The sequence below is a fragment of the Lucilia cuprina genome, chromosome 6, assembly GCF_022045245.1.
Source record: "Lucilia cuprina isolate Lc7/37 chromosome 6, ASM2204524v1, whole genome shotgun sequence".
Lineage (NCBI taxonomy): Eukaryota > Metazoa > Arthropoda > Insecta > Diptera > Calliphoridae > Lucilia > Lucilia cuprina.
In genome coordinates this window covers 1091741-1118509 of record NC_060954.1, presented here as the reverse complement: position 1 = coordinate 1118509, position 26769 = coordinate 1091741, and the positions used below count along the sequence as shown (strand labels likewise).

The following is a 26769-nucleotide window of genomic DNA, read 5'->3' as shown; positions in this document are numbered from 1 at the left end:
AAATATTAAGTTTTTGTTCTTCCGAATTCATTATTTTATAATTTTTGTTGATTGTGTGTTCTCACTTATAACTTAGGTTTAATTGGCCAATTACACTCAGTTAAAATAAGATAATTAGTAACTTTACTGATTACTGAAAAACACGAAAGATATATTAAACCAGGTTTAAACAAAGAATGAAGATTATCTTTATTAGAAAAACCCGCCCTTATTTCCATAAACATGTTTTACTAACGAGACATTGTCGGTTGAAGTTTTTTTCGTTGTCATTTTAAACTTCAGATTAATTAAACGTTTATATTGAAGCCAACGGTAAGGACATTTAGATAACGTCTCAAATAGGACTGTCGGCTTGTGTAATTGTTGTAGGATTTAATTTTTACAATAATAATTATCGAATCAGTTTTAATGTTTAGTGCACTGGTTAACACTAATTACACAGGCTAACAAAATTTGAAGAAAGTCCTCTGAAAGTTTAATCTTTTGTCTTTAAAGTAAGGTTTTAAAATTAACCACTTGTTGTGAGTTTATATAGAAGTTTTTCTTTCAATTTCAAAGTATTGCTATTTTGATTTCAAAGTTCTCCTCATTTTTAAACTACAATTTCATAAAAAATGTATAATGAGAAAATTTAGATTCAATTAAAAGTTTTGGCAATATAGTTAAAAAAAATTTTGGGTTAAATGCGATATAAAATTGTATAATATTTCATTTATTAAAAAAAAATTATAGTGATTTTTTTTAGTTAAGTATTGTTTACATACATTATAAACAAAAAAGAAAAGAAAAAATTAAAAAGCACAAGTTAAAATTATGAACATTTGTTTTTATTGATGTTGTAATAAAAACAAAACTATTAACATACATAAATACAATGTATGTAAGTAGTAATGATACAACAACTTACATATGAATGAATGTTTTGTATTGTATTGTATGTAGAGTGAGAAATGTGCACTAATAATTTAATTTGTTGCAATGTACTCTTTTTTAGTTTATTAACAGGGTTGGAAAATTTGATTTGATTTCAATTGTTATTAATTAACGTTATGGGCTTTATATAAAGTAAAAATTAGTTTTTAAAGATTTTACTCCTAAAAATATTTAAAATTTTCCTTCATACCCTAAATTTTTTTGCTTTTTATTAATTATTGATCGTCTAAAAAATAATCTAGGGATCAGTTGCAATTGATTATTTCCGTTCTACACATTAAGCTTAGAGATCACTCTAACATAAAGGATTAAAAACACTAAGAGAGAGAGAGAGAGAAAGAGAGTGATGTAGTATGTAGTTGAGTATAAAAGCTTATAATATAAATAGTATTGAATTTGTTTATAACTTGTTTGAATAGTAATAAATTTGTTATGCTCAAAAGCTTTTTATTGAATAATTAATTTAATTACTATTTGTCACGTTATAGCTCAAATATAAACATTTTTCAATGAAACAGAAGATGAGAGAAATTTTAACACTAAAAAAATTACTTTTGCTCTTTTTTAAACAATATTACCATTTTGTGGGAGTTTATAAGAAAAATGGGTAAAATTTATTTAAAAAAAGTTTTTAAATCAAATTTAGAACTTGATTTAGATTTGAGTGGTTGAAAATTTAAGATTTATCAAATAATCACTTCAATATTTTGTTGTTTTTTAACAAAATTTATTAAGCTTTCAATTAAACCAAAAACAAATAAGTTATTTTTTTTAATAACAGTTTTTATTAAAAAAGTAAATTAGATAATTACTGATAATAAATTAAAATCTAGGTAATATGAATTAAATTTCATTTAAATTCAATTTTCAAAATGTGTTTGGCAACACTGTCTGTAAAATTAATTTCTATAAGTGCATGTAAATAAGAGAGAGAAAATAAAAACAAAGGTTTTTAGTTTACTAGCACATAAATATGTACAGCAATAGACAAATTAATAGCACAGCCTTAAAAAAGTCAATAATTTCAAATAATCTTTAAATTACAAGAAAATTAAAAAAAAAAAAAATGAAAATTGTTTTTTTTTTCTAAACACTTTTTTTTTTTTAAAAAAAACCTTTTTTAAATAATGACTATATGAATTTTTTAAGCTTTAAACCATTTAATAAAAACTTAGTTTTAATATAAACTTTAAAACTGTTTAAAATATAATTTTTAAATTTGGTCGATTTTAGAAAATTTGAACTTATATTAGAAAAATTAAAATTCACTGCCGGTTTCTCTAAATGCGAAAGTACATTTTCATTCTTACAAATATACCGAAAACAACAAATAAATATAAAATTTTGTTTTCAATATATTTATAAGAAAATGTTGTTTCGAATAGGGTTCTATAGTTGAAACGAAAAGTCGACTTTTTGCATTTAGTTAGTAATCGATTTTTCGACTTTTTTCATTTAGTTAAAAGTCTACTTTTAGACTTTTAGCATTTAATAAACATTCGACCTTTTCCCACTTTTCGACTTTATCCGAGTTTTCGACTTTTCGATTTTTTTCGACTTTTTCTTACTTTTTGACTATTTTCGACTTCTTTCGACTTTTTTTTACCTTTTTCGACAATTTTTTTCACTTTTTTCGAATTTTTCCAACTATTTTAGAGTTTTTGACTTTTTTCCACTTTTTTTAAAAATTTCGACTATTTTTGACTTTTTTCTACTATTTTCGAGATTTCCCGACTTTTTTTCGACTTTTATTTACAAAGTCGACTTTTTTCATAGACTATTGTCGAGTTATCGACTTTTTTGGAACAAAATAGTCGACTTTGACTTCTTGACTTATTTCCACAAAAAGCTTTTTAAAGACTAACTTCTATATGAATGGTTTAATATACGAATTTTGTATGGAAAAAGTACTTAATAAGCCATAAATAAACGATTAATATATGTATATTATAAATATAAAATTAAAACACTAATCATCAATGGGAAATATTATTCATTAACGTTGGGTAATGTACCGAATGAATATATGTATAATGATCAATAGTTTTAAGTTTTATTTTGACCACAACTGCTATTTATAATATCGAGTATTAAATAACGGATATGGAATTTAACGTATCTAAGAAGTAACAATCATCAATTGTAGGTAAAAAAAAGTTTTGAGACATATTCCTACAACTGCTACTACTACTGCTACTCAATAAGTTAAACAAGAAAAAAAGCTTTCACAAAGAAGAGACAGATAAATTTATAAAAAAAGCTTAACGACGACGACGAGTTCATTGTCATACGTTTGTAGATGTGTAACTACATACACACAAAGGTCTACTTGCAATTGTGTGTTTAAATCTACAAATATTCACATACATATGTACATGCATGCATACATACAAATACCATTACCAGTCAGCCAGCAAGCTAGCAAGGCAGTCAGTCTCTACTAAAACACTTGACTGGTTTCGTATTGAGACATGTTTTTCAGCAGCTAAAATCAATTTAAATTTTTAGTATAAAGTTAGCATTAAACAACGGCACCACCGACCACAATAATACAAAAAAAGAAAAAGAAAAACAACAACAACGACAAAAGACAATATCAAAATAAAATTAATAATAATAATAAATAATAACTATAACAATACTCATAATACAACAGCAACTACAACAGTAAATAAATAACAATAAATAGAACAATTTTTTTTTTATTAAATCAAAATACTCTTACAAAGAAACAAACAATCATCATCATTATAATCAACAACATCATCATCGTTCGTACTCGTAATTATTATTATATTAATATTCAAAAAGTCTCATTATACTTAGATAATACTTTTTATATTAACGCGATCGTATCAAAAACAACAACAACAACGACGACGAGTAAATAAATTTTAGTAGTTAGTTATCTTTTTATATATATATTTTCTATCTATATATCTTTCTATCTATATCTACGTTAAATACATTTATAGGAGCTTTGTATGAGATACTACATACCTACTATTAAAAATAATAAAAATAAATAAAAAAAATTAAAAAAAAAAACGTACATATAGAGTAGTAGTTAATTTAAAATATAAATTGCCAATTTACTATACTCAGACAGTCGGACTTGTGTTGTGTTGTTGTGGTGTTCGAAACGCAAAGATATGTTTTTCGAATACGTTATTCGTTATTTGTGATTGTGATATATATATATATTTTTTTGTGTTTAAGTTTAAAAATAGTAGTTGTCTTATTTTTTTACTTTCGAAAAAATAAAATATTCTCTCACTTGCTTACTTTCTTACTTTTTTTTTAAGAAGAAAGAAAGAAAAGAACGAAACAAAAAACTCGTATTTACAAAAGATTGATGAGTGTAATCATTGATTGTTATTGTATTATTAAGCTCCTCTTCAAGTATGATGATGGGATGGTTGAAAATTGATAATAATACTAAAATATTTTATATAGTTAGATAACAAAGGCCATTTGTTAATGATAATAATACTAATAATAATGGTTGGTTGGTGATGAGCAAATGTTCAAGTTATTTATACAATAGAGAAGAATATCTCAAAAAAATTAAAAAAAACTTGTATTAAGAAAGAACGTTGAAATAAAAGTGCAAAAAAAATAAAGATTTCAAATAAAGAATTGGGTAAAATAAAGAAAAGCAAAAAAAGATACAAACGTTTTAAAAAATCTAAAAACAAAAAAAATACACACGAACAAAAAAAAACGCGAACTTAAACGAAAAACGATGATAAACTGAACCTACGAATGAAGTAATGAACAGATAAACAACAACAAAGCAATAACAACAAATACTTGTAAAAAAATTCTCATGTTCACTTGTTTATTTGTGTTAATGTGTGTGAATGTGTGTTATAAGCTCGATTTCATTTAGTGATGCCAATTTAGCTTTTCTACGTAACACTTTTAAAGAGGGATTTTTTTTATTAGTTTGTTTTGTTTTTCCTCAATATTTTTTTTTTGTATTTTGTTAAACTAATCAATAATGAAAAATATAAAACAATGTTAAACATAAAATATAATTTAAAACAAATAACAAATGAAATACATAAAAAAGTTTACAAACTAGTATTTTAGTTATGCGTGATTTTAAGACTTTTCGTTTATATGTATTTGTATGTGCCTGTATTGTTAATATAACCCTGCAGTAATTTTAACTGTATTTCTGACTAAAGTTTAAGGGACCTAATTGGACCCAAGTAAAGCTATACTCGTAGTGTACAGTCTGTATAACCTTAACTAAGGAGATATTCTACAGCAACTACAATATCTGCAGATTACTTGATTACTCTAAGGTCGGGTTTCTTACTACTCAGTTAAACTAGTTTTAACCTACTGTTAGATTAAACTTGGAATAAATATAGGCACACTTTAACAAATAATTGTGTTTTTCAGTTATGCATCTAGAATCAGTTAACTTAGTATTGCCAACTTTTCAGTCAAAAACATAAACATTGAACAGCTGTTTTTTGCAAATATCACTTTTGTAAAATGTAAAATTTTAGAAAAAATATATATAAACATTTAAAATAGTAATAATATCGATAAAAGAAATCAGAAAATTACTATTTACTTAAAATATATATTTTTCTTTTTCCGAATACATTATTTTATTATTTTTGTTGATTGTGTGTTCTCACTTATAACTTAGGTTTAATTGGACAATTACACTCAGTTAAACTAAGATAATAAGCAACTTTACTGATAACTGAAAAACCCTAAACATATATTAAACCAGATTTAACCAAAGAATGAATATTATCTTTATCAGAAAAACTCACCCTAAGATAATTAGTAACTTTAATGTGTACTGAAAAACACGAAATATATATTAAACCAGGTTTAAACAAAAAATGAAGATTATCTTTATCAGAAAAACTCGTCCTAACAGAGCTAAGTAACAACTTATCAAAGGAAATGTTTGAAACAATTTATTTCCACCTTAAGTACTTTGAAAACTAAACTTCCTCTCTTCTACATTACTTATACATACCTATCCAACGTTTACAAGTTTCTCTACTATTATTCTCTAATATTAGACAAATACTTGACAAATGACCCAAAATTTCATATATAAATTTATGTCAATCAATTAGTTAGACATATGTAATACAACAACTAAAGATATGTATGCTCCTTGGTAAACTACTGGGAACTATTTCAATCTATTTATAATTACAATTAACAAAAAGGGAAGTAAAAATACCAACCTGGTACCATATATGACGTTAAAGCTCAATGGCCTTATTACTTTAACAAACTAATATTTTGAAAATTTGCTATAATAAACAAAATAAAGTCATACATTTTCTTGCGCATAATTTATCCCACATAAATATTATGGTAAATAACAGTTATTTGCCATAATTTGCATTAAGTTAAAAAGAGAGAATATATAATTAATAAAAAAATATCAACCATGAAAAAGTAATTAATTGCCTTAAGAATTTTATGAAAGAAATTTTTAACGTTAAAATTTTACGCATTTAAATATACAAACATACAAATATGATATAGTATTACATAGACATGAATGTACATATGTAGTGTGTTTCATACTATGTAAATAAATAACAACAAAAAATAAACAAGTGACAATAAATAAATAACATATTGAGTGATAAATACTGTGTACAAAAGCAGGGATGGAAATAAAAATGAATTAAAAAAAACTATATAGTTTTATGTTCTTAAAGAAAGTAGAAGTATTGGCAGAGCCTTTTAAATAAATCTTTTTCCTGTAGTGTTTTATAACAAGTTTTCTACAAATTCATTTCACGTAAATATGTTTTAATCTAAATTTTAGAGGCGAAACAAAATATGTAAATCTCTGATAAAGAAATGTATTTATAGAAATGTGAACAACATTGATAAAATGTGAAAGCTTAAGAGATTTTAAAAATGTACTGAAAAAAGTTTTATAACATTTTAATTAAAATTAGATAAACACTATTTTGTTTAAAAGAGAGATTAACACGAAGTTGTCAACTCTGACCTTTTATTATATAAGTGGTAAATATTTGAAGAAGAAAAAAAAACAAGTTTAAGATTGTAATATTTCATATTGTTGTAATGAAATCTCTAGAGAGCTCAAAACACAGTGAGCTTAACTAGAAGTTAATGTTAGTTAGTCCAGCTGATAAGACAGTTTTGTTGTAAACATCAAACAATAGATAGATTTGATAGTCGCAGCGTGTTAAACTAACAATAAACTACATGTTGTTTTTTATAAATGTTGTAGAGACATGTTGCAGAATCAGTCTTAACTTTTAGTCAGTTTAATCTTGGTGAAAGTTTGCATTATGTTAAGACTTCTTAGTAATAAAATTTATTAAAAATAAAACTAGAAATATATTTTTAAGAATTTTTTGAATATAATACTAAAACTAGCTGATGAAAACAAATCTAAGATATTTTATCAAAGTTAACTTTGAAATTTTTGAGTTTTTTTTAAAAGAAATTGTCCGACGAAACCTTTTACTTTCTTTAAAAAAGTAAGATAAAAGAAAAAGACTTTTATAAAAAGTTAAACACTGTATTGCATGTTTAATTGTTAACTAAGGAAAATAATATGTTATTAAATATAGTTAAATATTATTAAAATTATAAAACAAAACATACGTTTTAGGAATGCTAATAAGTTATGTTAATAAAAGTTTTAAAAAATTTCCATCCCTGTTTAAAATGTGCAGCAAGGGCTCATGTTTTCGATTGACACTAGAGAGAGAGAGAAAAAAGAAAAAGAGTATAAGACATAGATAAAACCAATATGAACAACATTTTCTACATAAACAATAATACAAACTAACAGATACAAATACCTAACGTAGATAGAGCTACATATCTACATATTTTAATACACACGTTCATACTTATGTATGTACTTACGTATGATTCAATTTAAAATAAAAGCTTATTCATATGAGAAAAATATTATTCATACGGTTAGATGTTCCTGCATACATACATATGTACAACACAATATGTATAGATAGATCATCACACCTTTTAACATGCATGTGTATGATGAATGAATATTGTTTGTATGTTTTATAGATAGAGAGATACTTGTATTACAAATCAGTCTAATCGTTGTTATTAAACACTGACTTAGAAGATATTATTTACACTAACTAATGACTGACAATACTTCCTCTTTTTGTATTGTTTTTGTTTTTAGATTAACAAAATCATTTGTGTTATTGATACTTGAGTAAGAAAAAAAAGTTTGACATCTATAAAAACAACAACAACAATCCAACTAAAAAATATTGAAATATTTAATTCAAAAATAAATTTGTTCATTTTTAATTCTTTTTAAAAAAGAATTAGTCACTCAACCTCATAAGAAAGAAAAAGAAAGATTTTTTAAAATGAAAATAAGTGTTATTAAACTTTATAAACTGAAATATAAATATTTATTTTAAGAAGGCAATATACTACGTACATACATACATAAATAGTTAATAAATTGTTTAAAGTGTTTGGTTTTTTATCAGTATTTTTTTTTTTTTTTGTTTTGTGTAATTTCTGCATAGTGGTTTACTTACTACTAATTGAAAATTAAAGACACCTACAAAAACAAAAGCAATAACAAAAACAACAACAACTACATGTACTACTAATTACGTCTGTACATATTTTTATCTATTTACCACACGTTCATTCGTTCGTACGTACATTTTTGCAAACGCAAAGATATAATAAGATAATAATAAAAGGAAAAAAATACGTTTTTCAGTTTTTTTTCTTTATTTTTTCATTTCCTAAAATACATTTACAAAAGAGAACAAATTATTATAAAGCGCTTAACAAATGTGAAAAAGCAAAGTTTTAAAGAAAAAATTCAATATATTTAATAAATCATAGAAAGCATAGGAGAAATAATGTGCCCATGTGAGAAACTGGTTTGTAGTACATAAGAACACGTTTTTAATTAATATGGGCCAGACCAGTAGCACACACAGCAATAGCAACAATGTCGATATTACTGGCAGCCAATCAGTACTTTACCGCGACAGAAAAAATGCCACTTTACCGGGAAAAAATGCTGCTGCAAGTGGAGACGCTGCTAATACTCGCAAAGTACTCGATTTACACTTTATTGCAGGCGATCGTATACGACCCGTTACCATGGCTGCGGCCACCCTAAACTTTAATGCCGAAAATGAGTTAAAAAAACTCGAAATTGTTTCAAAACAAACAAATGAACAGCAAATGAGTTCAGCCATTGAGAATGGTTATCATAAAACCGACTACTGCTACTATCGCACGCCTCAGGGCAACTTTCATAAATTGCCCACCGATTCATATCACAAAATGTCCGAGGGTTGTTATGTGCGTTTAGCTGATGGCAACTATCGTCGTTTACACGTTCTCGATAAAGCCAATGTGAGCAAAAAGCTTTTAGATACCAACTTCAATCGCAACTCGTTAACAATTCATTCCAACAGCAATGATGGCAGTAGTACAAATAATAACAGTCGAACAATTATTACCACAGGAGATAAATTACAGACGATGCCATTGCAAGAATCACAAGCACCACCTACCAAAGCAAAGAATCAAATGTTGAAATTTTTAAAACGTTCCAAATCTCATACACCGGCCACAATCAAACAATTACACAATTACAACAAGGATTTTAGTTATATTGAGAGAAAGATAAGTGAAAAATTAAAACAACACGATGGCCTCACAACATTGACACCCGTGAAAGAAGTGGCTAATGTGGCATCTACAAATAATAAGGTCGTGGTAACAATGATGGAAAATGGTGGTCTGCCCATAGTGGCTACGAGTAAGGCGGAAAAATTTAAAAAACAAGAATCGGATAGTTCAGCTAAGTCAAAAAATAAAAAGGTAATTTAACACTAATTAAACTAAGTATAAACAATTAACTTTTGTTTAATCTTAAAATAATTATAATATTGTCTCGGAAATTCTAAAATCTCTTGATTTTTTATGTTTACTATGTATTAGGTTTTTGAAATAATGTTCTTTACTTTAATTTTATATCGTTTCTTAACTTTTTAAAGGGATCTCCTAATATGGCTATTCGCAGCAGTGCACCAATGCGTTGGCGTGCTACCGAAGAGCATATTGGCAAATACAAACTCATTAAGACAATTGGCAAAGGAAATTTTGCAAAAGTTAAACTAGCTAAACACTTGCCCACCGGTAAAGAGGTGGCTATAAAAATTATTGACAAAACCCAATTGAATCCGGGTTCGCTACAGAAATTGTTTAGAGAGGTAAGTTTGACTTTAAGTTTTTTTTTAGAAAAATGATTTATATTGACTTTTCACCAATTAATGAATTTACAATAGTCAGTCATTGTTAGTTTAAAAACTAAAAGTTGGTGTTTCCAAACCTTAAAAGTTAAAGGTCGCAAAAATTTAATTGCAAAAAAGAGAAGAAAAATCTCTTTAATTTAATAATTTACTTAATTGAGTAAACTGTAGCTCTCACACACTCATAAGCATATAAAGCTTATTGTGTATTACAATTTAAAATTTCATAATCGTACTTACATACATACAAACATATGTATTACATATAAATGATTGTTTCATGTTTAATTTTGACATTTAGGTAATATGTTGTATTGCCTTTTGATTATGTTGCAAGTAGTAATTATTTTTAATGATTGTTATAGCAGACCATTGTACAACCTACAAATGCAATAACTGAAACACACCAATCACTTTTGTTCAATATGAAAAGAATATAAAAAAAGCTTTTAAATTTAATTTTTTTTAAAATATCAATACAACTTGCCAATAAATTAAAAAAAGCTTAATAATGAAACAGCAAACGATAGATAGTTCGTTTTAATTAAGACAAATTTATATTTTTATTTAATTTTTTTTGTTCAAAAATTTTAGGTCAGAATTATGAAAATGCTTGATCATCCCAATATTGTGAAACTTTTCCAAGTAATTGAGACCGAAAAGACTTTGTATTTGGTAATGGAATATGCCTCTGGTGGTGAAGTTTTTGATTATTTGGTATTACATGGCCGCATGAAAGAGAAAGAAGCAAGAGTTAAATTCCGGCAAATTGTTTCAGCTGTGCAATATTGTCATCAGAAACGTATAATACATAGGTACATAATATACACAAATACTTGAAACACTTTATATTTGTTATGCAAAGAAATTAATACATTATTATTATTTTAAACCTTTCTCGCAGAGATTTAAAGGCCGAAAATCTGCTGTTAGATAGTGAGTTGAATATAAAAATAGCAGATTTTGGTTTTTCAAATGAATTTACGCCTGGTTCTAAGCTGGACACATTTTGCGGCAGTCCCCCATATGCTGCACCCGAACTATTTCAGGGCAAGAAATACGACGGTCCTGAGGTGGATGTTTGGTCCCTGGGTGTTATACTTTATACCCTAGTAAGTGGGTCATTGCCTTTTGATGGCTCCACTTTACGAGAACTGCGGGAACGTGTGCTCAGAGGCAAATATAGGTCACTAATCCTTCTATATATATATTTTTTTTTTCATTTTAACAACAAAAATCTTCAGCTCTTGTTTCTACTAATTTAATGAATTTCTATTTGATTATTTGAAAATTTACAGGATTCCCTTCTACATGTCTACTGACTGTGAAAATCTTTTGCGTAAATTTTTAGTATTGAATCCGGCTAAACGTGCTAGTCTCGAAACGATTATGAGTGATAAATGGATGAATATGGGGTTTGAAGATGATGAATTAAAACCCTATATTGAGCCTAAGCAAGACCTAGCCGATGTCAAACGGATAGGTAAGACGGGTACTGTATACAAAGCCATTATAATTAACTTCTTGTTTCCACTTTTAACTGTTTTATGTATACAAACATTATTATGTACAGCTGTTGTTCCCAAAATGAAATGTAAACGGACAAACTAAATAACGAACGAACGATATAATAAAACAGAAATCAATAGATACCTTAAATACCTTTTCTAACAAGCAATTGATATTGAATACATCATGTGTAAATAATTTATAAAGCTTCATTTTAACATTATTTCATTTCTTTTTATTCTTATACTCCATATTAAAATTTTTCCAACATTTTCCCACGATTTTATAATTCTTTTGACAATCCTCTATGATCATTTGTTATCACATTTCACATTTAAAGTTTGTTAGAAAAGGTATACCATTCTCATTCATATTCAGTTGACCTAACCATTACATACATTACATATCATATGCTCAACATCATTATCATCTATAAAACATTTGTTCATCCCATCACCAACAATATTTAAAAAAATGAAACAAAAATAAAGCAAAGCAAAACTATACAGCTATGGCACATCGGAACCTTCAACCTCAACCATCACTTTGTTGTTCCAAGTGTATATATTACTTTTTTTCTCTTGTTTTTACGTGTAGCGCTCACAAGTTTGGATTATTATATATCGTTTGTTGTAAATGTATTTGTCTTTTTGTTTTTTTTTACTTTCTTTAAATTTAAAATTTTGTAACAAAATGTTTTATTTATCAAACGTTCACTATTAGCTCACAAATTCCTTTCACGCAATATGTCAATATTTATTACACAAACACTACTAGCCTTGCCTTCTAATTCTACTTCAAAATAAACTTCATCAGCTTTTGTTGAGTACGTAGTCGTAATGTCGTTTGTCTCAGTTATCAGTTAAAGAGATACTTACTTCCTACGTTACGTATGTATATTGTAAATTTCATTTTACTCTTTTTAACTATGGCTAACGAAAAAAAAAGAAATACCAAAAAAAGTTTTAGCCATTTTTAAAGGATTTTTTTCTTTAAATCACTTAATACGCATATTACAATATATACTTACCTACATAGCAACATATGTACCTACTATTTTATCATACTATTATAGTCTAATAAAAAGAAATAAGAAATAGGAATAAAAATTAAAGAAAGTTGATCAAGTTGAAAAAAAAAATTCCGCTTATTTATAGCTAAATAGAAGACTATAGTAGTTAAATTTGTTTTGCACTCGTTTTGCGAGTGACGTCGATGGCTGTGTTAATTTATACCAATATTTATTTATCTATCTACTTACTATTATACAAAAATAATAATCATATGTACATCATTCAAAATAATAATAATTTAAAAATATCTACTACTATTATTATTACTATTAGCATGTAGCGTTTCATTTATTCTCATAATTGGCATGGTAAACAAAATCAAAAGAATTCTTCAAAATTTCATAGAGTACAATTTTAATTTAATGTTATTTTTTTTTTTTAACTCAAAATCAATTGATTTGATTGGAGTTGTGGAAATTGTTATTGTTAAACAAAAAGAAAATAATTATTTTGTTAAATTATTACTACAACTACTACCTTTTAAATATGTAATATGTATTTATAAATTTAACAAAAACGTCCCTCTAATGCTTCAATGTCTTTTTCGCATGTCTTCTCTCTCGCTCTCCACTCTTGAACTGATTTGGACATTAAAACAACTTATAGAAGCTCTTGTTGCAATGGGCTATAATAGGCAGGAAATCGAAGCTTCATTATCACAAGTTCGTTATGATGATGTGTTTGCAACGTATTTATTGCTGGGAAGAAAAAGTACTGATGTAAGTAGCAAATACCCTAAATGAAATCACTCTCTCTCTCTCCTCTTCTCCCTTTCACTCTGTGTAAAACAATTGAAGATGATGAAGAGTTTTATTTTAATATAATTGTTGTTGTGATGATGTTGATGATGATTTAATTATAGCCTGAAAGTGATGGTTCTCGATCTGGCTCTTCACTTTCTTTGCGCAATATATCTGGTAATGATGGGACAGCTATATCTGCAAATGCTTCTGTGCAAAGCCCAACACACCGTGGTGTCCATAGAAGCATTTCTGCTTCTAGTACAAAACCAAGTAGAAGGGCATCTTCAGGGGCTGATACACTACGTACGTTATAATTATTTTATGTATTTATTGTTATTATTATTATTATAATTTATGTATTTTGCAATTTTTATTGTTGTTGTGTTTTTTTTTTTGTCTCTTTTTGTGGTGAGAAAATATTTAATTTTAATTTATTATTTTTGTTTCTATTTTGTTAAAGGTGTTGCTCCTGGTAATACAGCTGGTCACGTTGCTACCACAGGAACAGCTGGTACCGTTCCGTCCAGCACTAATTATGCAATTGCTGGTACTGGATCATCTGCAGAAAGATCTTCAATGTAAGTTGAAAACTTAATTTTGTTGTTGAAAGGGTACAAATTCTTAAAATGTCTCTAGATTATAAGGAATAAAGTTTTATTCCATATTTTTGTTTAATTTTGAAAATAATTTTGAAATTTTCAAGAATTTTTAAACACAGTTTTTATAAATTCGAATCTATGTTCGAAAAATTTTTAGAACAATCTCTCTATCTTGAGGTCTCATAAAACTATAATATTAGTTCTAAAAGAGTTCGAATTTTTTTAATTTTTCAGTTTGAATTTGAAAATTTTAATTATTTTCAAAATGTAAACTTTTCATATTTAGAACGAAAATTAGAAAATAAGTTCAAAACAATGTAAAGCTGTTAATATAATCTCTCAACCATTAGAATACATCGAAAACATAATTTTAGCTAAATTCGAAATTTCGAACTTATGTTCGAAAATATTTTAAAACTTTAAAAATAATCTCTTAAACATAAGAATTTAAGAAAACATAATTTCAGTTTAATTTAGTAACTAATTTCCTACAATTTGCAACAAATTTTGAATTTTTTTTAAAAAATTAGTTTGAAAATAAATTTGAATGTTTTTTTTTATAAACTTTACAGAAGTAGCAACTTTAAGCGCCAAAACACCATAGATTCAGCTACAATCAAAGAAAATACAGCACGACTATCGGCTCAAAATCAAAGGCCGGCATCTGCCACACATAAATTATTAGCAACAGCAGATACTTGTAAGTTTTAGAGTTTAATTTATTTTATTTATAAATATAAATAACTATATAATTCTTTTTTTTTTTTTTCAAATAACTTACAGCTATTAGTAGTCCCAAACCCCGTTCTACACCCAAATACGATCCACCAAATAGTAATCGTCCTTCGGCTACTGTTAGCATGATGCCACGACGCTCAACAACACTATACGAGAAGACTTCTTCAACCGAGAAAACAAATGCAATTTCAACAGATTCAAAGTATGTATACATGTCTAAATGTTTTTTTGTTTCTTTATATTTTCGCTTCATTTCCAATTCCTTTAACTTTTCCCATCCTCAACATTCTTCTTTTTATTATTCTTCTTTGTCATTTTAAGTATCGCATTAAGTTACATACTTAAAATCAAAAGAAAAATTCGCTATCAAAATCACCACACATTTCATTCATACTACACTTTTTTCTTCATCTAAATGTTTTAAAACATTTACAAAAACACATTAAATTAAGCAACAAATTAACAAATTTTCGTAAATCTCTTCATTTTGTGTAACAAACTTTTTTCATTATTCATTCGTACTCACTTGTACTAATTTTAAAATATATAAAAAACAAAATACTTTTTGTAAATTGGTGGATTAAAGCATTATAATAAAACAACTTGATCAACATCAACTCCATTAAGTTACTTGTTGCTCTTGAGTCAGTTTTAATAAACATGCATACACGATTAATAATAATTTTTATGGCTTTTTATTAGCAATCAAATAATTCAAATTAAAACAAAATCAATTATTATTATTATTTTAGGCCTTTTGCTCTTTTTAATCTCACATTAAAAACCATCAACTTTGACAGCACTAATTATTTTGATATTTCATTTTTATCTTGTTATTTTTTTTTTATTTTTATCATTAAATCAATTTGTAAAACTTCTTTTGCAAACAAAACAAAAAATTACATAAACTTCTAAATCTTCAAAATGGTTCTACAATTCAAAAAAAATGCCCTCAAAAATAATACACAACTCGGTGAGTATAAAATAAAAAATAATCTAAGAAAATTCAATACTAGTTAATCTTTAATTAAAAAAAACAAAAACAAAAGCGTTAACTAAAACTAAATTTAATAAACAATTGCTTATATAAAACTTTAAACAAAACAAAAACATTAAAAGGGCTATAATTTAAACTAAAGTTAAAGTTTTTTTTGTTAATTTTAAATTTTGTTTATTTTTGTTGAAAATGGACTTTAATAGGTATAGATTTTCTTCATAGTGTAGGGTGTTAAGGTAGCAAATTTTCTTTTAACTTTTAACAGTTACTTTAGACAATTAAGAAGAAAAAGGGAAAGAAGGAAGGAAGAAAGGAAAGAAGTATTTATGTTTAAGGATAATTTTTGGGTTGTTGATGATCAAGTATCACTCACTAACTTTGTGAAACTTTAAAATTAACTTAAATCTTCATGTGTTTTCTTTTTTTTTTTTTTTTTTTGTTTTCGTTTGTTATTTATTTTGTAAATATTTTTTATTATTTTCATCTTTTTCACAAAGTTTTAGTTTTGTGTGTATTTTTTTTTAATTTGTTTATCTTTTTTTGTTTATTAATTTTTGTAAACTGTCGTCTGTTCAACTGCCACACATATGTATGTACATATTTCGTAGTAGTCGTAGTCTTACTATTTTTTTTTTGTTCAAGAAAATGTGTCGTACATATTTACATTTTTAATTTTTAATCTCTATAAATATTATATTTATATATAAACGTATAACATGTTCCTAATTTATTGATTTTGATTTCATTTTTTTGTTTCTTTTTTCTTTCTATTAAATAATTTTCTTTTTGCATGATGACACCAACCACAACAAAAAAAAAACTAAATATATATAAATAAATCGCGCTCACCAAACAACAACAAAATCATCATCAAAAAAAAATAATAATAATTTTATTAAACTAAATGAATAATAATCAATTGCTTTTGGTCGCTGCTCGCATGTATTATTCTAAAAAATATTGAAATGAATTCTATTTATTGTATTTTTTTCACCTGATTGTTTTTTGGAATATGATTGTGTATATTAAACAAACAAACAAAAAAAAAATCAAAATAAAAAAAAAAATAACCCGCAAAATGCCTAAATAAACCAAACAAAAATTATGAATGAATGAATATGAACCCATAGCGTGTTCAACGATCTTAGAGTGACATCGGCTGTTAAATCTGGCAGACATTTTCCCAGGAATGTTCCATCACGTTCAACCTTTCATTCGGGTGAGTTTTGCTTAAAAAAAATAAAAAAAACAAATCGTTACAATTCCTAATTTGATTGTTCAAAAAAAAGAAAAGTTTTCCATTATTTTTTTTTTTAATTACAATTAAGATAATTTTTAATTTAAAGATTTTTAAACAGGTTATAATTAACAATAACAATAATAATAATGTAACCTTGTATATGACATAAATTTTGTTTTAATAACAGGCGTGTTAAAAATGTAACTTAAAAATAAACCAAAAAAAAAAAACTAACAAAAAAACTAAAGAATCAAATTTACATATGTATGTATGTAAGAAGTTCTCTTGTTGTTCTGTTGTATAACGTACCGTAACATTCTGTTCTGTACTTTATGGAGAAAGAATGCACTTTTTTTTTTGCTAGATTGTATTGTGTATTCATCAACTAAATGTATATTTCTGTATCCACTACTACCACTAACTAACTCTTAATACTTACTACCTAACTAACTACCTACCTATCTACTACAACTGTATCTAACTACTATCTATACTTTAAATATCTTTTCCTTTTCTCTTCATACATTTTATTTTCATATTTATTTATTTAACTCGATATATTTATTATTAAACTACAAAATACACAAAAATCTTTTTTTTTTTTTGCTCTAACCTGTTTCTTCGTTCTTTCTGGTTGGTTATGCGATGATAATTGATACAAATATGTATAATAATAAATAAATTGCTGCAAACGAACAATCAAATTAAATTAAGCTATCGCAAACAATTTCTCCCCTCTCTATCTCTCGATCTCCTCATATCATTTCAAATCATTTTCTTTCTTTATATTCATGAACTACATATGTCGTACATTTTTTACATATTTTGTTTGATTATTATAGTTTGTTTGTAACTCATTTTTATATATTAAAATTAAAATTATTTTATTGACTTTTCTTCGTTAAATTTAGGTTATTAACTTCTATTTTTTTAATATAAACATATTATGTATTTTTAATAATTTAATATTTCGTTTTTAGTTTTGCTTGTTCATCATGTTTATTGTTTTTTTTTTTATTTTGTTTAACCTCTTTCTAACAGGGAATGGTTGATCAGGCCAGCAATGACTAATTAAGAAATTATCACTGCTAGTTCATAAGGCGTAGAATATAGTTTTTCTTTTCAAATGTCAAATGCTAAACATTCCTTCTTATTTGTACAAATAAATAACATTTACTTTATGACAAATTAAAAATTGTTGTCTTGGTGGAGGTTTGTTCAATAAAAATACTTGTGCGATTTCAATTAAATATTGCAAATTATAACAACAAATTTAAGTTTTTTTTTACAATATCAACTATAAATCAAAAATAATTAAGTTATATTTATAACATCTTTACAACAAAAACTACTACATGATTTGTTTATCAAATGTTTGTTTTTTTAAGGGCTTATCTTTTTATTTGGTTAGTAAGATAATTGTGTGCAGAATATAATATTTATTTCACATGTCTGAAGTAAATATTAGTGTCATTCACTCTTCACGACCAAATAATTTTCTAGGAAAAAAACTACGTTTCAAGCTGTTTACCATAAAAACTCGTTAGCATATTTGCTACTCGTGGAAATATAACACTACTATAGACTAGGCTATATACTAAATTATAGACTAGACTATAGATTAGACTATAGACTATACTATAGACTAGGCTAGAGATTAGACTATGGACTAGACTATAGACTAGACTATATTATAGACTAGACTATAGATTGGACTATATAATAGACTAGACTATAGATTGGACTGTATAATAGACTAGACTATATAAAAGACTATACTATAGACTAGACTATAGACAGACTAGACTACAGACAAGACTACAAACTAGACTATAGAATAGGCTATAAACTAGACAAGACTATAGACTAGACTATAGACTAGACTATAGACTAGACTATAGACTAGACTATAGACTAGACTATAGACTAGACTATAGACTAGACTATAGACTAGACTATAGACTAGACTATAGACTAGACTATAGACCAGACTATAGACTAGACTATAGACTTGACTATAGACTTGACTATAGACTAGACTATAGACTAGACTATAGACTAGACTATAGACCAGACTATAGACTAGACTATAGACTACACTTTGGACTACGCTATAGACTATACTATAGATTAGACTATAAACTAGACTACAGACTAGACTAGTGATCTACAGATGGATTGTAGACTAGACTATGGACTAGTCATCTACCTATGGACTATAAACCAGACTTTAAACTAGATTATAAACTAGACTATAGAGTAGATTATGGACTAGTGATCTACCGATCTATTTGAGCTATTTATCAAAACTTTAAAATTCTATACAAATGTCCCTCTCAATAGCGTTTGGTCTTGTCCCCAAGTTGTATTATTATTAACTAGACCTTATATAAAAACACTCAGGTATAATTAAGTATTAAGCTTTAATAATGAGAATAGGGTGTGATTGTAAATGTGTCACTTCTAACTAGTTGTATTATTGCCAAAAGATCTTTAAATGAAATTATTTTTAATTTTTAAGATTTGTAAATACAATACACACTTATATGAAGCTTTTTTAGAATTTCTTTGTAAAACATTGTAGCTTTTTGAACCTAGTGTTGTGCTATATATATGATATATGTAAGCTTAATTATTAATGTAATCAGTCGATATAGTAAAATGTATTCTGTATTTTATATATATATTGTCCTTCGAACATAAGATAAGTTAAACAAGAACAACAAAAATACACAAGTGTTCTGTCATAGGCTGTAATATTATTAGTAGATAAGGTTTCTCGTTTTTATATAATATATAAGTATAAGTTGCTTTTTTGTGCAAATCAAATTGATTTTATCATAATATTAATTATTTTTATATATTTATTGATTTTGTTTTTGTTTTTTTGTTTCTTTTTCTCCAAAATTTTTTTTTATCGTTCAATTGAACTTTGTAGGTCAAACTAGGCCACGTAATAACACTGCTTTGGAGTACTCAGCCACAGGTGGTGTGCCCGGGGAATCTCCCCATCCAGGTCGCATGAGTTTCTTTTCAAAACTCTCCTCGCGGTTTAGTAAGCGGTAAGTGAAATTGTATTAGCTTTTAATTTAAGTGATAGAGGTAGAGAATGTCTTTAAAAGAAGAAAAAACAAAAAAACTTCAAACTTAACATATACATATGTACTACATACGTTTATAAAATATGATTGATATATGTATGTATTTGTTTTGTTGTGTCAAGTGTAGTAGTAGAATATGATGTACTTGTAAAAATATTCTAAGTATACAACACTCCTCTACATTTATTTAAATTAAAATATATTAAATTAAAAATATGCATTAAAAGAAAAATATATATATTAAATTATTATATTAAACTAAACATGAAACTGTTAATAAATTAGTTGCTAAGCTTTTTCTCCTAATTTTAAAACATTTTCAACATGTAAAACAACATTTTTTTTTAATGGCAATCATCATGAAAGAATTTAAAATAAATGAAATGTTTATGTTTTGTTCATTATTATTATTTTTTAATTGATTTGACTTTGTAACCATTAACAAGCATTTGTTTATTTTTTTTATTAACTTACTTTATAATTAATTTTGTGTTAACCTTTTGATTTGTTTAATCCTTGCTTTTCCTAACCCCACCTGTTAATCCTTTATTTAACTTTAAATATTATGGCTCAATGGATTTTACTATAACAAGCACCCCATTTTTAATTTAGATTCCAAAAACTCAAACATTAAGCAAGATATGAATAAAATAAACAAACAAACACTCTTCCTCCTCTAAAAGTGATGGATTGATTGCATAAAAAGAAAAATAAATAAAATAATGTTAAACTCATTAAAAAAATAATAATAATATAAAAAGAAATAGAAGATATTTGTATTTTGGATCGCATGTGCCACATTTTAACTAAACAATACAAATAAATTAAAAAAAATATACATATATATAATGAATGAAAGTAATTGCATCACTGAGAAGACCAAAGGAAACGCTGTTCTAGTTAAGAACTATAATACTACTAATAACAATATATAAAATACAAATTTATATGAGATCGAATTAAATTGAATCGTATCGAATAAAAAAACCATTAGCAGAAAAACAACTGTATGATGATATAAATGATTAAAAATAAATTAATTATATATCTACTACTACTTCTACTACTACTGTTACTGTTTATAAAATAGACCGTTAAAACACTTATGTGTTAGCATATATTGGAAGCTCTCAAAATTGTCCACAGGATATATAAAAAAAATAACATCCTAATCATCATGATATCCATCATCTGGAGAGCCCCCCTGTTAATTTATAGAATATTATTATTGTAAACTTTTTTCTAATTTGTAAATCATACTAATCTAAACACAAAACACAGTTGTATATACAAAAACACAAACATATTTACTCACACACACACACACACAACCATGTTTTGTTAAATATTTTGCCAAAATTGAAAAAATATTAAAAAAAAAACTAATGACGTTTTAATTTAAAAAAAAATTGTTACAAAATATGTTAAATATTTGTTTAAATTTTTTCCCATTTATTTTATTAAAAAATTTTCTTTTTTTGTATAAAAATGTTGTCTACTCTTTCTCAAATATTTTCAAAACTAATTGTTAACAAATTTTTTCTTGTAACTAATTTTGGCCAAATAATTTTCAAAAATTATTTAAATTTTATTAGGATTTCAGCAAAATTACTATAAAATTATAATTGTAAGTTTGTATTTAGTGTAATTTTAAATTAAATTTAATCTTGTTATTACTATTATTATGTATTAGTATTATTTCAAATATGTTTGTAAAGATATTGATTACCAACCACACCTCCCTCCCTTTAAACGATTGTGGCTGCTTACACTTTTTCACTTTTAACAAAAAAAAAAATAAATAAAAGAAATATATATTAAAAAATAAAATAATCTATTTTGAATAAAATACAAATGATAAACACTTTTTTAATAATGTAAATTAAACAACAAGAACAACTGTCTCTTATTAGTTTTTTTCCCCTCCTCCTCTCAACATAATAACCCATCATAATTCTTATGCAAAATATGTAATGTATTTATTTCAAATTCTTATTTATTAAAAAATGTAAACATGTAAATTTTTAAAATTTTCATTATCTACTATTATTCATAACATATTTTATTATACTGTAGTTGTAAAAATAAAATGGTCACATGCGTCAAAAAAAAACTGAAAAATTTCAATTAAACAGAAAAAAGTAACAATAATATAACCCAGAGCTTAATATAAACAAAACAAATCAAAAAAAAACTCTTAAATAAAAATCTACTGACTATAATAGTTTTGTCTCTCACATTGGTTAGTTTTAGTTGTTAGTCGTATTAGTTTGGTTAGTTTATTTCATGAAGGAATAAAAAAGTTTTAAGTTTTGTTAGTAAAAAATGCGTATTTTATAAATGTATCTCGTATATAGTATGTTTAACAAAATGATCATTTAATTGCTAAAGAAGTAGTGATCTTTTGAAGAACACAAAAAAACAAAACACTTAACATTATACTTGAAAGGAATAAAGGATTAAAAGAACACAACAAATGCAGCAATAGGTTAAACAATTTAAAGTACATACATACATTCAGCAATAACATGTTTCAGATTTGTTGCTATTTAAACAACTCTCCCTTTAATTTAACAATAAAGTTAACACTTTTCTTTTTTAAGTTTATAAGAGCAAGAGTTTGCTCTAACAAAAACAAACATTTCATTAAAAATATAATTTAAATTAATTTGCAAAAATTGCATTTTGAAAATGTTGTTTGTAAAAAGTAGTTAGTGAGTATGTTGTATGTTAACTAATTTATAGCCATTTGCTGCAATTGTAACTAAAGAAAGAGCTAATCTTTGTGTAGGCGTACAATTGTTGTATTTGTTCTTTTATCTATTTGCATTTCTTTGGGATATTATTTTGTAATGCTTATTATTTTTTATGGTGTTTTTCATTTTCTTTTAACTTTAAATACGACAGACTATTCTTTTTTTTACTTTTCTTTTTACTACTTTTTTTATTATTCATACTCTCTATTAATTTCTTTCTAAATCTTTTGTTGTCTTCGTCGTCGTCGTCGTATAAAACGTAAACGTATTCTTTCATTTTTTATTGAGAAAAAAAATCTTTTTTTTTTCTTTTTTCTTTTTTTTTTTTTTAAATATTCTCACATATATATTATTTCTCTTATAATGTGAATAATTTGTTTTTATAATTACTTTTTTCTTTAATTTTAGGCCAAACCAGTAAATAAATACTAATGCTATAAAATAAATTGTAATTGTTAACTGAATGAACTGATTGAATTAACGTGATTTAAATGAGAGAAGAATGATGAGGGCGATACATTGTGAATGAGGGAGAGAGAAAGAGAGAAAGTGAAAGAGAAAAAAATGAGAGACAAAACACAAACAAGCAGCTTACAACATTGAAAGAAACAAAAAAAAAAAAAATAAAATAAAACAATATCCTCCATTTTGTTTTAATTTAAATTTAATGATAATGATGTAAATTCTCTATTGACTAAACAACAACAAAAATGAAAGAAAAAACAAAACAAAAACCAACAAGAACAACAAATTCAAATAATAACAAATCAACATTGTTTTTACTGTTAGTTTAGTTTAGTTCTCTTTCCTAATAATTGTTTTGCTCTGTTTTTTTCATTTATAAGTTAAAATGAACTGTGTAAAAAAAGAAGAAGAAGAAAAAATCACAACATTTAAAATTTAAAAGTAACGGAATTGTAACTTATACCATAAGACAACCAAAACAACCAACAAACCTTCTAAACACTTAAATTAACTATTGTTTTGTGTCACTTGTCACGTTATTCCTGCACACTTAGTATTTCACTGCTCATATCTAATTGTGACAACATTGTTTTAAGCCTTAAAATTATTTAATTGAAATAATTTCAAATCAACAAATAAGTAAAAGAATAAAGAATAATAATAATAATAACTACTATTAATTAATAATATTAAATAAACAAACAGTGTGACCATTTTATTTCTACGTTAAAAACAAAACTATTGTATTACAATTTAAGCATGTAGAAACTAAAAACAAAAAAAAATCCACATTACAAAATAATAATTTCAATTTTAGCTTTTTCTTTTTTTTTTATTTTTCGGTATTAAATTTAAATTTATAGAAAAAAGCGTAACAACAATTGATTCATACTATTTATGTACTATTATTATTATCGTTTATTGGAGAAAATTTTATTAAAAAAACACTAAGAGTTAACATTCTTAAGAAAAAAAAAGAATAATAACTTTTTGTGATTTTTTTTGTAAACTTTAGTTTTTTTTTAAACCATTAACATTGTATTATGCTTTGGGTAGTTATTAATTAGTTTATATGTAATTTAACTTTAATAATTCCTAACTTTTATATTATTTGGCTATTTTATTATTATTTTTATATATACATATATTATTTAAAAAAAATCTTCCGTTATTATAACTATAAATTCAATAACAAAAAAAGTAAATAAAACTTTAAAATAATAAAACATGCCAACAATTGTTGTTAATTGTTTGACTATGTTTTTAATAATAAATAATACATAATAATAATAATAATGATAATAATGTTGCACATAAAAAAAAGATTAATAATATACTATACATACATACAAACCTACATACATACATAAATAAACAATATATAAATAGATTTATACCATTATCATTATAATTATTTAATAATAGTTATAATTTAACTACTCTTAAACTTTCCTTTAATCCTATTTAGTTTATAATTTATATTTTTAAAAATCTATATAGACAAATTTACACCAACATCCCTAAAATTGTTAAACAAGAAAACGAAAACAAAAAAGCCACTTTATTTAAATAGTATTTGAAAAAAATATGTCGTAGATGAAAACAACCACAACAACTACAACAAAAAGAAATAATAATAATAATAATGATTAAAGAAGTTTATTATATTAATTGTTAATATAATTGTTTTTTTTTTTTGTTCTTACTTTCTTTTAACTTATTACCACAACTACTACATATGTTTGTGTATATTAGTTTCAAAATTAATAAACGACAGCTTAATAACATTTATAAGATTTATACCAAGAAATCAAACTCTAAACTGTCACATTCATAACAATTTATCTTTGCATAAATGCCATTTTTTATAATAGATCTCCTACTCAACTTATTTGCACCTACAACAACACACGAAAAATACTAAAATTAAAAACACATTTTTATGAATACGAAATGAACTAATAATAATAATAAAAATATAAATAAATTGTGTGTTTTGACATTGCAAAAAAAAAAACTTTGTAAAATGGAGTTATGATCATTTTATTTTCTTTCTACTACAGCTGTGTTTCACGCGTCTTTTGTTGTCTCAGAGTTTTGTTATAAATCTCAATTAAAATGTAATTTTATTGTAGGTTCTATATACATAAAAATTATTAATAAATAATTATAACAATAAAGTAAATAATAAAACAAAAAAAAAACAAAGAAAACATATATGCGTATAAAAACAAAAGAATATAAGTATAATTATGATGATGGTAATAATGATAATAAAAACAAAACAGAAAAAAAAACAATACAAATAAATACAACACATAATTTTTATTCAGAAATAATGTCTCTTTAAATTTGGTTCAATGCAATAGAAATTGTAAAAACTATAACATATGTACACTAAAATCATTGTTTACAACTTTATCCATATTTGTCAGATGTTTCTAAAGCATATATCAGACATGGGAATTGGATATTTTGAAAGAGTTTTAAAACTTATACCTTTTAGGTTTTAGAGTACTAACATAATTTTCCACTATAATTTAGACTATAGACTAGACCATAGACTAGACTATAGACTAGACTAAAAACTATACTATAAACTAGACTATCACCTAGACTATAGACAAGACTATACCTTGACTATACCTTGACTATAGATTAGACTATGGACTGGACTATAGACTAGACTATAGACTAGACTATAGACTAGACTATAGACTAGACTATAGACTAGACTATAGACTAGACTATAGACTAGAATATAGACTAGACTATATACTAGACTATATACTAGACTATAGACTAGACTATAGACTAGACTATAGACTAGACTATATACTAGACTATATACTAGACTATAGACTAGACTACAGACTAGACTATAGGCTAGACTACAGACTAGACTATAGACTAGACTATAGACTAGACTATAGACTAGACTATAGACTAGACTATAGACTAGACTATAGACTAGACTAGAGACTAGACTATAGACCAGACTATAGACTAGACTATAGACAAGATTATAGACTTGACTAGTCTATAGACTATAGACTAAGCTATAGACTAGACTATAGAATAGACAATAGACATGACTATAGACTAAACTATAGATTATACTATGGACCATGCTATAGATTAGACTATAGACTAGACTTTAGACTAGACTGATCTACAGATTATATTGTAGATTAGACTATTAACTAGACTACAGACCAAACTATAGACTAGATTATAAACTAGACTTCAGAATAAAATTTAGTATAGACCATAGACTGACTACTATGTTCACTACTTATCAAAA

At 25.4% G+C, this 26769-nt stretch overlaps 1 protein-coding gene across 17 annotated transcripts in view; it reads left to right on the top strand.

The window, feature by feature from the left end:
• LOC111677035 (serine/threonine-protein kinase MARK2) overlaps positions 1 to 26769 on the top strand; it is a 35311-nt gene that overhangs the window by 5778 nt on the left and 2764 nt on the right. For 3 of the 17 annotated variants that reach the window (XM_046953852.1, XM_023438067.2, XM_046953848.1), the window contains exons 3-13: positions 9990 to 10205; positions 10839 to 11059; positions 11149 to 11430; positions 11543 to 11736; positions 13433 to 13545; positions 13689 to 13872; positions 14030 to 14147; positions 14741 to 14868; positions 14952 to 15108; positions 17034 to 17122; positions 20082 to 20205. In XM_046953852.1, coding sequence (XP_046809808.1) covers positions 9990 to 10205; positions 10839 to 11059; positions 11149 to 11430; positions 11543 to 11736; positions 13433 to 13545; positions 13689 to 13872; positions 14030 to 14147; positions 14741 to 14868; positions 14952 to 15108; positions 17034 to 17122; positions 20082 to 20205 — 1826 coding nt within the window. Of the gene's footprint in view, positions 1 to 4194; positions 4577 to 8687; positions 9814 to 9989; positions 10206 to 10838; positions 11060 to 11148; positions 11431 to 11542; positions 11737 to 13432; positions 13546 to 13688; positions 13873 to 14029; positions 14148 to 14740; positions 14869 to 14951; positions 15109 to 17033; positions 17123 to 20081; positions 20206 to 20856; positions 20896 to 23408; positions 23768 to 26769 lie in introns of those variants that run through there. The other 14 variants (XM_046953849.1, XM_023438069.2, XM_046953847.1 and 11 more) reach the window with 12 other exon arrangements.